The sequence below is a fragment of the Canis aureus genome, chromosome 16 (assembly GCF_053574225.1).
Source record: "Canis aureus isolate CA01 chromosome 16, VMU_Caureus_v.1.0, whole genome shotgun sequence".
Lineage (NCBI taxonomy): Eukaryota > Metazoa > Chordata > Mammalia > Carnivora > Canidae > Canis > Canis aureus.
The window spans coordinates 4,793,546-4,808,360 of NC_135626.1; the positions used below are offsets into that span (position 1 = coordinate 4,793,546).

The 14,815-nt window shown below is 43.9% G+C and overlaps 2 protein-coding genes across 13 annotated transcripts in view; one reads left to right on the forward strand and one right to left on the reverse strand.

Annotated features, from left to right (window-relative positions):
- RALGPS1 (Ral GEF with PH domain and SH3 binding motif 1) overlaps positions 1-14,815 on the forward strand; it is a 295,262-nt gene that overhangs the window by 65,517 nt on the left and 214,930 nt on the right. The gene's annotated exons all lie outside the window — the stretch shown is intronic.
- LOC144285542 (leucine-rich repeat transmembrane protein FLRT3-like) lies at positions 2,982-5,459 on the reverse strand. Its single transcript, XM_077850721.1, is given in 5 exon segments — positions 2,982-4,047; positions 4,050-4,657; positions 4,659-4,914; positions 4,917-5,065; positions 5,067-5,459. Coding segments are annotated over 5 exon segments (1,902 nt in total). The 5' UTR covers positions 5,384-5,459; the 3' UTR covers positions 2,982-3,475.

The following is a 14,815-nucleotide window of genomic DNA, read 5'->3' on the forward strand; positions in this document are numbered from 1 at the left end:
CGAGTCCAGCCCAAGTGAGCCACGTGGCTAGTGCTGGTTCATGAGCTGAGCCAAGAGCATGTAGCCAAGATGAGCAGGCATAGCTGAGGGGACACATTTTAGAGAAGCGGGAAGATGTGTCAGAAAGTGTCTGCTGTGACCATGGTGTGAATTCCAGAACTCTCTTGACATGTAGCCCTTCGTCTTAGAGTATGATAGCTGTTAAGGTTTTGAGAAAAAGCAGCATATTTTAATACAAAGACAGAGGATCCAGGCCTTCTGAGAGCTGGCATCTAACCTACTGCAAATTAGGAGGAAACTAGTACTTCTAGCTGCACTCAGCATTTATAGGAAGACGTGGCAGTGATTTGTATAACTGTGTGTGTGTGTGTGTACGCATATGAACGTATGGGCTTTGCTTATCAGGTTTGGGGAGCAGAGCTATGTTTGTTTGTTTGTTTTTTTTCCATTGGCTGACTTCCAATCTTTTCCTGTTATCTTCTAACATGAAATTATCCATTCTCTCTAATTAAAAAAAATAAAGCAACTCTCTACCTCTTGGCAATTTTTAGGGGAGTATTAGTTTGACAGTTGCCTTAGTTTTCAGTCTAAAGCTATTTGTGATCGTTTTCTCTGCTTCTCTTTGATCTGGAGTCGTTTAGACATTTGGATCTTTATTCCTTGTCCTGAGCATCTGGAAGAATAGCCCAGCTTGCCGTGAGCCCTGGTTCCTTGACCTGCATGTGCCCAGGGAAGCTGGGTTGGCCATTCAGGCTGATGATAGGAGGAAAAATGGTGGGGAGTTCTTCAGAGGCATGACTAGGGCCAGACCAAGGCTTTTCCTCAGGGCACGGAAGTTTGGAAGGTGCCTCATCCAAGACATATCTTGTTTTAAAATGTGATAAGACATTAAGGTAGAGATGTTTTGCTTTCAAGATTTTCACTTGGAGCTGTGATTGTCAGTTGTGGCTCACATCAGAATTACCTGGGCGGCCTCTGAAACATGGGGTACCTGGACTCCACCCTTGACCATTGAATCTAGATCTCTGGGTCAAGGCCTGGGCCCAGTCATCCCAATTTTGTAGAAGGTAACCAGGTGATTCAGATACTGAGTGAGGATTAAGAACTAATTCCCTTGAGGTCTCTGGAGAAACCCCAAACTTGAATGTCTTGGATCTACGCACACTAAAAATGGAAGAGTTTGGTCCTTCTTGTCATTTTCAAAACTGTGGCTAAAAGGAGGATCCTGGGAGCTGCCCCAGCTTTTTTGCTGTTGTTGTTGTTAGTGGACTGAAAACTATTTTTCTTCCTGATGATATCTGCCACATTGTGGCTGACCCACCCAGAGTCAGAGGGACATGAATAAAGGACATTTATAAATTTGACAAGACTTCTCAGGAAGCAGAGGCCATCATCAGAGCAAGATGGACACTGTGAGTGACCTGTCCTCCCAGAAGATCAGGAAGCCTGTGGGCTGGTACCTTTCAGTGTTGCCTATGCATCAGAATCAGCTGGGGAGCTCTGTATACAAATACAGAAGCCTAGGCTCCATCCTTGGAGATGTTGCTCTCATAGAGCTAGAATTAGAATGGGTCAGGGAATCTCTGGCTCTATTCTTTTTGTAAAGGTCTTTTTTTTTTTTTTAATTTTTTTTTTATTTATTCATGATAGGCACACAGTGAGAGAGAGAGAGGCAGAGACACAGGCAGAGGGAGAAGCAGGCTCCATGCACCGGGAGCCTGACGTGGGATTCGATCCGGGATCTCCAGGATCGCGCCCTGGGCCAAAGGCAGGCGCCAAACCGCTGCGCCACCCAGGGATCCCATCTATTCTTTTTGATATGTAAATTGTCCTGTCTTTATTTTTTTTTTGTACTTTTTTTTCGTGTTTTATTCAGCAATAAGACCATAATTTTTCATATTTAAGGAAGTATGAAAAATTTGTCGAGTTTTTTTTTTTTTTTTTTAAAGATTTTTTTATTTTATTTATTCATGATAGAGACAGAGAGAGGCAGAGACACAGGCAGAGGGAGAAGCAGGCCCCATGCAGGGAGCCCGACGCGGGACTCGATCCCAGGTCTCCAGGATCACACCCCGGGCTGAAGGCAGGCGCTAAACCGCTGCGCCACCAGGGCTGCCCATTTGTCGAGTTTTAAAAGCTGAATACATATAGTGTTGGATCAAGGCACATACAAGACTGGCCAAAGGGCATACAATGCACTTTGTTTTTTTGTTGGGAAAAAAAATCATGGCAACAGAAATCATGATGTGGTTTTTAAACAAGTAATAGCTCACAATTTTGTAGGAAGAAAGAAATGTTACATTACAAGTTCATTATGTGATATGTGGAAAACTGTGACAGAAATGGGCAGTATTCTTGATCATTGTGAAAGTAAATTGAACTTTTTTATGTACAGTGTTAAAACATTTCACATAAACCGGATCTAAATTTGATTTCTAGTATTTATTTTTATTTTAAATTCTTCCTTATTTAAAGTACTACTTTCTCTGCATTGTTGAGGGGAATTGCTTATGGTTACATTACCTTTTTAAATACATGTAAGTGTTTCTTTGTTGACATTGTTTATGATAAAAACATAAACATTAACAATTATGTCTTTAGAATTCACTTTTCAAAAATTGGGATGGTATAGGCAAGACCAAAATGCAATTCTGGTATTTGTGTTCATTATACTATGGAGTCTAAGTTTTCATGTTTTCCTAGGTACAAATTTCCCCCCTAACGTAGAAGCATGCTCACATTATTGATTTGTGAAGTCCTTCATTCTCAAAACTTTGTTAACAGTGGTTTTAACAACAGACTTCATACTCCTTTATGCCAGCTGATGTATTCAGTTCAAAAGATAAAGCTTTCTTAAGGATATCTACTTTGCTTAGAGTAAAAATGGAGATAGGCAGCAAGTTTGATATTGCCCATTACTTCACATATTTTAATTTATCGAATACCCCTGGGATAATACAAATTTAATAGTTGGAACATAATTTCATAACTATTTTTTGAACTTTAATTTTTCTCATTCAGCCAGTTTTTTTTTTTTTTTTTTTTTTACATTTTATTAATACCAAAGTGAAAAATGGCCTGTGGTTATACTACAAAGATCTCATGTGAACTCAGTCCTGATTGTTCAATACAGCAAGGAAATCACTTTCACAGCCAACAAGTCATCTTACTCAGTAGAACACAAAGTAAATGGTTTATAACGTCAATATTTGCAAAGAAAATACAGTACAAATTACTAAAAAATACTAAAATATAGAATCGTGTTCAGGCATCTCCACTACATCAATTGCAGCAGTAACCTGAAATTTGAAACTTTTAATAAAAAGTTCTTAAATATAAATTATATGGCAAATGTATAGTACAGTGCTTTTTCCAGTCTCTCTTTTCCAGTGTTTTGCAGTAGAACAGGGTTCCTACCATCACTTCCCTTAGGTTTAAAAAAACTGAAACACAGTCTGCTACAAGGCCTCCAGCATCATGAGTGCAAGTGATCTGAGTCTGGAATACCACTGTCTCTGTAGCTTTGGTTACTGCTGCTTTCACTGTGATTGTTTTTATAAAGATTCATTCCATTAGGAGGAACTATGGTGTGTATTATAAGTTCCTCCTTTGAGATTGGTTCATTGCTTATTGGTAACATCTGAAAAGAAGTCTCCCTGATTTCCAGGATGGAGTTGTCCTTCTTAGTGCCAGCTTCCACATAGTCATCCTTCCTTCTCCTCCCTTTGCTGTACTCACAGTTCCTTGAGAAGAGTGATCCATTCCTATGAACATACCAGCAAACTAAAGCAAGAGGGTCAATGATCACCAGGGCCACAGCCCCACCAATGATGGCAGCCAATGGTAAATTGGGATTTTTGTAAGGTTCTTTCTCTTGCTCTCTATTAAGGGTGGTTGTAGGGTTGTACATTCGAAGGGGTACCGTTTCAGTCTCAATACAAACATAGGTGTCATCAAATAGGTAGAGGTTACTGGTTTCCATGGGAACCATGCAGACTGGATAGGGCGAATCAGGCTCTAGGGCTGTGACCAAGTATTCATTACGTTTCCTGTTATGATTGTTTCTGTTTTAGATCCAGATGCTGGGCTATGGCCCAGTTTGAGCCAGCTGAGTCTTAAAGCAGTCATAGGTAGGACAAGTTTCCAAGAGATATGAATTGTGTCAGAGGTGACAGATTTCACAGTAATTATAATTGTTTTTCTTGCTGGACTCCCTGTGGTTTGCTGATCTTTAGTGAGCTTAGGATTCTTGATGTCTGGTTGTTTGGTCACTGGAGCTGGCCACTGTCCTTGAGCAGGATATACCATATTGGGTATTGCAGTGGTTATCTGAATGGTGCTTACAACTGCACTGTCCTTACAATCAAATAGAACTTTTTTGGGGGCTTGGCACATAAGCCCACGCACATTGACCTTCATAGGTAGTGATTGCAACGAGTCACGGACCCATTTCATCTTGCACCCACAATACCAGGGATTGTTGCAAAGAATCAGTTGGATTATATGGTCCAAATCATCAAAGATACCCTGAGGTAAATTACTTAGGTTGTTATTGGACTTATCAAGTAGATACAGCTGCCTTAGATAAGAAAAAGCATTTGGGGGCACCCAATTGATGTGGTTATCTTGAAGATAAAGCTTCCTCTGGTTTGTGCCTGAGGTTTACTGGTGCAGCAGTCAGGGAATTCCATACCAGGGACAGTTCTGTTAAGTTGACTAGGTTGAAAAAAACTTTATCACCTAAACCATGGTTGTTCAATAGATTTCCACCCAAAACCAGGCATTTTAGGCTAGTGAGACGTTGAAGAGATGGGGATGAAATAGTGGATATGCGGTTATCATCCAAGCGTAGTTCTTCTATAGTCCTGGGCAAACCCCAGGGGATTGTGCTAAGGTGACTACGGGACAGGAAAGTCGAAGATAGTTGCTGTCTCGGAATGCCCCCTCTTCAATGCTAACAGCAGAGACCGAATTATCATCTAAGTGTAGTTCTTCCAGGTAGGGAATTTTGGAAAGAGAATCATAAGTGATAGTCCTTATGTTATTTTCCTGCAAATGTAACTCTTACATACTTTGGTAGGTTGGTAGGAAATTCATCTAAACTGTTGTGGTATAGGTATATTCTTTGTGCTTTTAGCAAGTTTTTCAAATCTGAAGGAATTCCAGCGTTATTGATTTGGTTTTTCTGAAGGTATAGAGTTGTAGCATCCTCTGGTATTCCTGCTGGAATGGATGTCAGAAAGCGATCATTACAGTAAATGAAACCTGCATCAGAGCGGCACACAGATGGGCAGGATTTAGCCATAACTGATAGAGGTGCCACCTGAAGGAACAGCCCAATTTTAGTCCCGATGAGGAAAATGCTCCAGGCTGGGTTGATCATGGTCAGCAGTGTTGAGGTCTTTGTATACGGTAGTGTCAGAGCCCTTTTGAATCATTTGAATAAATTTTGCATGAGTGAAAATCCAATGCACAAAAATTATTTTCCTGATGAGGGGCTGGGACTTATAAACTCTTGTTCAGTCCTTGGAAATGTTCTTCACTGTTTATTCATGTAATCCTATGCTGCACACACCTCCAGATCAGGCCTGCTGTTGTCAGTGAACATTCCAGCTACGGTTCAGCATGGTAGGCAAGCTCATTAAAGGAGGGACCAGAGACAATTCAGCTTGCTCTTACTATGTAGAACACATGGCTTCCTATGCACTTTTTTTTTTTCCTGATAGAGTTTCTGTGTGAAGGTTTCTTTTGTGTAGCTTAATTCCCTTATTAGAAATTGCTCTCTTTAAAATTCTTATTGGCTCTTCTGTGCAATGTGGTCAGAGATAGTAACTTCAGATCCTCATGAAGAAAGCCATTCATGATGCTAAGGTCTGTATAGTAATAGGTTTTTCCATCAGTTACCCCCCACTTTTATTCCTGTCCAGGATTATCTGAGTATAAACTTTGTACAGTAGCTATATCCTGAGGTATGATTACCTGCTGTTGAAATAGCTATTTCCAGCTTTTGCTTCTTGCTGCTTTCTCAGAATAGCTGGTGTAGTCACGTTATATAAGAACAGGTATTCTTTTTTAAGAGGTAAAACTTAATTCAAATATTCTTCATGGGAAAAAATAGGAAGCATACTAGATTTCCTTTACTTTTCTCTTCCTTAAAATATACTGGGTCTGAGCATCTCCAGGAAGACGAGAAAAAACAATCCCATATATACTGCCGCTATAGGTGTAATTCCACTGTGAACTGGAGTGATAACCCTCCCCCTCTCCCAAGCTCCACGTCCAGTGCACACAAAGCCAACAGCAGCTGCAGGCAGAACTTGTCCTGCTTCGGATCACTCCTGCACTGAGGAGTGAGTGAGGGAGAGCATTCCAGTTTACTGCACACAGCCCACCTCCAAGTCTGAAGTTCAATTGTCTTGTCTTTAACCAGTGGGAGCCCTTTCATGTTACCTCCTGTATCCTTTTAATAGGATCCCCTTGGTTTGGATGGCTTCCTTGCTCTTTGGCACAAGTCATATCAGTGTTGTGTTGTATAATTCCCACTGAAGACCTGGAGTCAGATGTGCCTTCGGGGTGCTGGTTTGTTTTACTGGAGACAAATATTCAGAAACCATGATCTGAGTGAAAGGATTCTCTCAGGAGGTTGCAGTTTGCTTTTAGGTTCTTTTGGTGGACAGGGTTAAGAAATATTTATTTGTTCAAAGGAAAAGTCATGGAGCGCCTAGGTGGCTCAGTGGGTTGAGTGTCTAACTCTTGGTTTCTGTTTGGGTCATGATCTCAGGGTTGAGGGATTGAGCCGTATGTTGAGCTGTGTGCTGAGCGTGGAGCATGCTTGGGATTCTCTCCCTCCTCTGCCCCTCCCCACTTGTGCTCTCCCTCTCTAAAAGAATAATAATAATAAAAAAGGAAAAGTCATGAGTTCATAGTTAGGGTCGGTGGTGGTCGTTCTCCACATTTCTTCCTTCCCTCTTCATCCTTGTCAGGACTTCCCTGTGGGTGGTGTCTATTTCTCATTCTCTTGACTTTGGGCTTGGCCGTGTGCCTTGGGCACAAGTGATAGCATGCACGTGGTGAGTGAGAGACATGACAAGCCCTCTCAGAACTTCTAATCTCCATGATATATGGATGATTCTTGCTTGTTTAGCCCGAGTCCCAAAATGAGGATGTTGTAGATGACCTGAATCTAACCCAAAGCCTGAATTCCAGCCTAACCTGCCCCTGCCCCAGTAAGGCCAGTGGAGATTGGCTGAACTGCAGCCATTCTACCCACCCCCTGAGTGTGAAATAAATATTGCTGTTTTAAGCCTCTAAGATTTGAGGGTTGTTTGTTATATCACATTATCTTGTGGACATGTGACTGATATAATGTTGATCTTTCCAACTCAAATCTAACATTATTACAGTGTTATGAGCTTAATTCCTTTTATTTTCTTATGATTTCTTTTACACTGACAGGTTTGGGTTTCTTTCTTTCTTTTTTTTTTTTTTAGGTTTGGGTTTCTAACAACATTAAATAATTGCATTTTTGTATTATCTCATTGTATACACATACATTATATTATTTAAAAATAATAATATCAGATTAATATTAACCAGCAGAGTATGGATTATAGTTTAACATTTCTTTGCAGTTCTGTTTGTCTTTAGTACCTTTTCTTCTTCGTCTTTCCTCCTTTGTACCACTTCCATACCCACATGGGCCCCCCTTCTTCACTTTCCCAGATGGCTTTTGGGAGCACCAGGGAGGAAAAGGAGGGTTATGCTCACTTGGTTCTAGAGTCTGCCTCCTGAGAGACCCTGTTGGGTTCCAGTGCCTGGAATGCAGTGGGTACTCAATAACTATTTGTTGAATGAGTGGAGGAGGAATGAATGAGTGAAGCACAGGAGCAGAATGTTAATCTGTCTGTGTTTAGGCCCCTTGCTAAGGGAGGGGGGTGTACCAATTAAGGGAACATTATTACCAGGGTGCCTGTTTTGTGGTGGAACCGCTTCCCCCAAAACAAGGGGTTTTGCCTGGTGAGCTCAGCCTTTGAAGATTCAAATTTCCAAATGCTGTTGATAACTGAGGGTAGAACTGTGGCTTCTGCTTGTTTCTGCAAGGGAGACCGCAAGAGCATCATCCCAGGGCTTAGAGGAAGCTTGGCAGACGGTGAGTTAAGGATTGGCAGAGAACAAGGAAAATGGAAGTTAGCAAATAGAGAACCACACTGCCCTGTTCCCTGGTGACTTCAGCAAGTGACCAGTTTTATCAAACATTGGCTAGCTAATGCAGATACAACTTTGCAGAATAATGGCTCACAGCTGGGCTTAACTTGTATGCTGTGGCCCAGAACCCCATCACTGGATTGGTTGGATTGGGTCTCCAGGACTAGGTGGATTCCTGCCTGCCAGGGCTTGGGCTGAAGGAGGTCTTTCTAGGGTTCCTGGAGGCAGCAACCTTGTGTGGTACATTTGCAGGGTGGCATTTTGTCCCCTCTTGCATCTCTCTGTCATTAGGCCCAATCCCCAGCCCATGAATTGGAGGCTTAGCAGTTTCGCAGAGGCCAGTCGAACTGTCAGAACTGGTTTTGTTCTTGGTTTTGATATCAGTGGAGAGCAGTGCTGGGTGGTGGGGATCTACTGTTCCTAGAAGGTACTGAAAATGAGCACAGTGTGTGTGTTTCCTCAGCCCAGAGCTCTGTCCACATTGGGCTACTGGGTCCACTTACCTGCACGTGCTCAAGAGCAGGGTTGAGTCCTGGCCTCACCCTGAGGAGCTCGGACTTTGGACAAGTTACTCATTCTCTCAGTGCTTCAGTTTTCTTGTGTAAAATGGGGGAAATCACCATTTCTACCTTACAGTGGGTCTGTAAGAACTTTGTTTGGTACCTGCATGCTTTAAGTTCCTGATGGCTTGTGGCTGTTTGCCCTCTCTGGTGCGCAGTTTGTGAATAGACTGTGTGCATTACGGACACGAGGTTGTGCTCAGCAGTACACTCGATAGTGACCCTGTGGGAGCCACTGGCCCCAAGGAGGCGATGCTCTGAAGAGCATAGTGGGTAAGAGCACTTTTGCGGGAATCCTTGAGGTCTGAGTTCACATCCTGGTCCCTGGATGGCCATGAGGCTGAGGTCTAGATGAAGACTCACACCATGGTGCCCCTGACCCTGTGGACATCGTTAGGGAGGGTCTCTCTGCCTTGGAGTTGGTGCATTGGCACTGAGCCTGGAAGGCTGAAAGGGATTGTATTTTATGGGTGGTTTGGGGAAAGGGATGAGAGTTAGGAAGGGCATTTCAGGCGGAATGAAGAACTCGAAAAGGCAGATAATATATTTAGCGAAATGTAACGCTACTTTTGGTGCTGGGTGGCTGGGGAGAAGAAAAGGCGAGCTTGCTGTTCTCTCCGTTCTGTGCTTCTTGAGGGCATAACAGGGACTTACCGGAAGCCAGTGTGTCATTCTCTTGCCCACTGGAAGCTGGGGGCATGCAGGGTCACAGAGGCATGTGGATGGGTGTCTCATGGGCCTAAGTAGGAAGGAAACAAGCATTAGTAGGTACCAAATTCAGTGAGATGGAAAGTTTCTCTATGTGCCTGTGTTTTCTCCAGCCTTTTTGCTGCCATCCCCACTACCAGGGGCGACTGACCTTCACTTGTTCACTCAGTCATTCATTCATCAGTCTGCTATGCTCTCTGCTGGAGAGACAAAGATGAAGGGGACACAGGGGGTGGGGGTGCACAGTTCAGCAAGAGGGGGGAACACATGTGTGAACATATAGTACACAAGTATTTTGGGGATGTAGAGGTGTCAAGGAGAGTGGGTGGTAGGAATGGGCAGGAGGCAGAGCTCTACATTGTTGGGCTCAGGGATCCACTGAGGGATTTCAAAAAGAGAATGACTTGGACCAACTGTATTTTAGGAAGTTCATTCTTGATGCTGGAGACAGAACCACCCAGAATTAGGAGATTGGTTAGGAGCTTTGCAATAGTGTGTGTGAGGCAAGGTGGTAGCTGGAGGGCAGGGGGCCTGGTGGTAGGCTGGTGATGAGGCTGCTGTGAGGTCCTAGGCAAGAAGAAACAGGAGAGGGGAGTGGACTGTGCATTCATGGAACAGAAGGAAGAGCAGCAGGCAGAGGAGGAGGCCCAGGGAGCCTGGAAGCAGAGCAGGGGCATGGTAACATTTACCCTGGGGGAGGGAGGCCGGAAGGGCTGGAGAGGGCTGATGGCTTGGAAGACTCACGAAGGACTGAGGGACCAGAGGTCAAGCCGGGGGGAGGCGTAGATTTGGTGTGGAGTCAGAGAACCAGCTGGAGGCCAGGAGATCATTTAGGGAGAATGATGGCAGAGTGCAGGATCTGTGAGGTGGGGTGGCTCTAGAGACTGTGCTTGATGGGATGTGGCTGAGCCTTTGGGGAGCTGCAGCAGAAGACGATGAAGGTCTCTCCTGGAAGAGGAGGGGTGTGGTGTGACCCAGGGGTGAGAAGGCCCACCACCCAGTTTAGTGATGTCTCTGGAGATGATGGCAGGAGACTGGGAGGAGGAGACTGTGGACCAGAGCCAAAGGTAAGGGTGCTGACAGCAATGTGGAGGGAGGGGAGATGGAGGTGCCAGGAGGTACCCCAGGATACAGCTGTGGGCCTAGACTGGAGCTGTATGAGGTAAGGGACCAGTATGTCACCAGAACCTGCCACCAGGCTTCAAGGCACAGGTCAAGAGCTCATTGTTAGCGGAAGGCAGGCAACAGCTGGTCTGGGGAGGCTTGTAATCCTCTGCTTACCTCACTGTGGCCCTGGAGGGAAGCAGGGGGTTACAAAGAAAGGCAGACAGCTTAGATTGAGGAAGGGAGCAGCATTAATGAATGTTTTGGGAGCAAAGAGTCTTTGTCCAGAGAGAGCTTGCATCCCTGTGGGACACTTACTCTAGAGAGGTTTGCCTTCACCCTTCCTGCCCCAGGGCTTGAGGTCTCTGAGCGTGACTTGACCTGCATCTGTTGGTTTACAGAAGGGCTGGCCTGTAGAAATGGAAGACTCCCTGCTGAAGTACACCATTTTCTCTGGGCCACATGACACGTTGCAATGCAGGAAAACACTGTCTGTGGGTTCAGGAACCTGACCCTCTGGCCTTTTGTCTGGATGCTGGGTTGCCTGCTCTGAAGAAGCGGGCATTCCAGAAAGCCGAGGTCAGTGTTGGATGTCAGACAAACCCTGTGTGTCTTTACTGCTCCTTGGAATCACAGCGTTTGGCCCTAGGAGAAGAGAAGCTCGTTGCCAGCAGGCAGTTATTTGTAAAGAGGAGATTGGTTTCGATGACATCATTAAAACTCCTCTGTCAGGTCACATGCTGGGCAATTTTCTTTTCTTTTCTTTTTTTTTTTTTTTTACTGGGCAATTTTCTGACACTGTTTATTTCCCTCTACTGCCCCAGCCTAGCCTGAGTCTCTGCCACCTCTCTTCTGATCGCATATCCTCATACTTAATCCAGCTTCCCAATCTCCTTTTGCATCCAGAGACATCTTTCTTAAAGCCACAGTTGGGCACAGTCCTACCTAGATCCCTCTGAGGCTCCCCACTGCTCCTCAGATGCACATCTCTTTTACACTGCCAGCCAGGCGGTGTGAGGGGCCAGTAGCAGACCTCCCGGCCTCAAGCAGCTCAAGCCTGCTGCTGCTCCATGCTGCCCACAGCCTCCCTGGTTCCCCCATCCCAGAAATGGAGTGAGCAGCTGGGAACACTAGACTGGGAGTTGTGCAGGTTCCCCTTATGCTCACCACACTGTCTCCTACTTGCTGTGCTTAGCACCTTTAAATTTGAATATTTAGTTATTTCCAGTCTCTCTGCCTCCTAGATTATAAACTCCATGGATGTGGGGATCATGCCAATACTATAAACCCCTCCATATCCTGTGACCCAGCACAGTGCCTGATCCTAATGTTACTTACTGAATACATTTAGGATGTGGCCCTGATAATAATGATAATATCTCATTGAAACCTTCTCTTTGATTCTGTGCTATAGTGCCCCCCTTGGTTCAAAACACTGAATTAGGTAGTAGGAGGTGGTCTAGGTTCCCTCCAGTTGGGGCCAAGATATGGGGTAGGAGGCTCCCAGAATAAGGCTCATCAGCTCTGATGTTTGCACCAGAAGCCTGAGCAGCCGCCTTTCTCCTTTGTGACTGTTCTGAGTTTGTATTTGTTACTTGCTTCTCATTTCCCAGAGCTACTCTCCCCATCGTAATGACTTCTTGTCACAATGGAAACAAGTGGGAAAAGCTTTGCCCCAACTCCATTTATGATGGAGGCAGGGGTTGGAATCCCTCCCTGAGCCCCAGAAAAACACTTGTCTGAAAGGTGGCTGGTGGCAGGGTTGCGGGGAGGGTGGTGGTGGGCAGTGCCCAGGCAGGAATCAGGTCTGGCTGCAGTCCTAGGCCAGCAGCATATTTGATCCAATGAAACCAACACTTTGCACCTTCCAGACTTATTTTTCCTCTCTTCTTGGGTGTGGATATGACAATAGTGCTGGTTAGAAACCAAATTTCCTTTTAAATGAATTAATAACATAAAACAGAACCTTTGGTGAACAGCTGTTTTTATCCTTGAGGACTTGATGCCTGGTTGTGATTTTGTCTGCAAGGAAAACAAGGTTTGTGGGGACTCTATTAGGAGCAGCTGCATGATTCCAGGCAGTTTGGTGTGGCTGGAGGACCCCAAGTTTCAGAGGCAGGAAGGTCTGCATTTGCAACCTGGCTCTGCTACTTGCTAGCTGTGTGGTCGTGCCAGGCTCCTGCATGTTTCCTTATCAGTAAAGTAGAAATGATACCTGTCCCAGGCAGATGGCCCAGCACATGGCAGAAGCTCACAAGGTATTTCTTCTCGTTTGAGAGAAGTCAGAGATGTGGCAAGGAGAAAAGGAACAACAGTGCTACTAAGTTAAGCTTAGCAGGATCCTAGGCTAGCAATGTGTCAGGCTTTCTGAGGGAAGGACCCTCTCTGTCACTGCTGTGGTTCCTTACTCCAGGCACGGTGTCTTATTATAGGAGCAGTACTTGTCAATACTTGTTGAGTGAGTGAGAGGAAGATAGAAAAGTTTTCTTTCTATATGGCCCAAAGCTTAAGAGCTTAGGCTCCAGAGTGAGAAAGATTGTCTTAAGTCTGTCTGTGTGACCTGCTCAAATCACTTACTGTCTCTGAGTCTCAGTTTCCACTTCTGTGAAATTGAAATGATAACTACCTCAAAAATTGAACATGAAAACTGAATGAGATTTTTTTTCAGCTTCATTGAGGTGTAATAGATATATAACAAACCATGTGTAAGTAAAGCCAAAAATTCAATGAGTTTGGATGTATGTGTATATCTGTGAAACCATCATTAAATCAAAACAGTAAACATAAGGCACCTGGGTGGCTCAGTTGGCTAAGCATCTGCCTTCAGCTCAGATCATGATCTCAGGGTCCTGGGATTGAGCTCTGCATTGGGCTCCCTGTTTGGTGGAGAGCCTTCTTCTTCCTCTCCCTCTGCCTGCCTCTCCTCCTGCTTGTGCTCTCTCTCTCTGTGAAATGAATAAATTAAATCTTAAAAACAGTAAACCTACCCATCATCCAAAAAGTTTCTTCACACTCCTTGCAACCCCTCCCTCCTTACCCACTCTCTCCATGGCCTTGGAATCAGGTAGAATCAGTTCTTAAAATGTGTTCTTTTATTTCAATATTGTCTTGGCTATTCTAGTCCTTTGCATTTCCATATGAATTTAAAAAACAGCTTGTTAGTTTTACAAAAATGCCTGATGTTGATTATGATCACATTGAATTTGTAGGTTTGGGGACAGTTGACGACATCTTAACAGTACTGAGTCACCTGAACCATAAACACACTGTGTGTATCCACCTATTTAGTTCGACCTGAGCCAAAGGCAGACGCTTGCTTAGCTAGCTGATTGAACCACCCAGGTGCCCCCACATATTTAGATCTTCTTTAATTTGTTCCAGTAATGTTGTAGTTTTCAGTGTATAGATCTTACACGTTTTTTTTGTCAGATTGATTCATAAGTGTTGTGTTTTCTATGCTGCTGTAAATGTTATTTTATTTAAATTGGTATTATTTAAATTAAATTCCAGTTGCTCATAAAGTTCATAGAAATTCAGAAATGTTTTAATTGACCTTATATCTTATAACTTTGCCAAACTCACTTATTCTTCTAGCTCTTTTGTAGGTTCTGCAGAATTTTCTACATAGATGACTTTTCTGTGACTCACAACAGTCTTACTTCTTCGTTTCTAAACTGGATGCTTTTATTTCCCTGACTTACCTTATTTATGGGCCACAGCCTACTCACAGTGTTGAGTAGAAGTGGTGGGAGCAGTTATCTTTGGCTTGTTTCTGGTTTTGAAGGAAAAGTTGTCTTTAGAGTTTAAAGATGATGTTAGCTGAAGGTTTTTCATTTGCCCTTTATCAGGTTGAGAGTATTCCCTTCTGATCCTAACTTGCTGAGAATTTTTATTTGGAATAGATATAGGGTTTTATCAAATGCTTTTCCTGTGTCTATTGAGATAATCATGATGTTTCTTTTTTTTTTTTTTTAATCTTTTTTTTTTTTTTTAGATTTTATTTATTTATTCATGATAGTTACACAGAGAGAGACAGAGAGGCAGAGACACAGGCAGAGGGAGAAGCAGGCTCCATGCAGGGAGCCCGATGTGGGACTCGATCCCGGGTCTCCAGGATCGCGCCCCGGGCTAAAGGCAGGCGCCAAACCACTGCGCCACCCAGGGATCCCTGATGTTTCTTTTTTATTTAGTCTACTACTGTGGAGAATTGCATGATTGATTTTTGAATGTTAAACCAA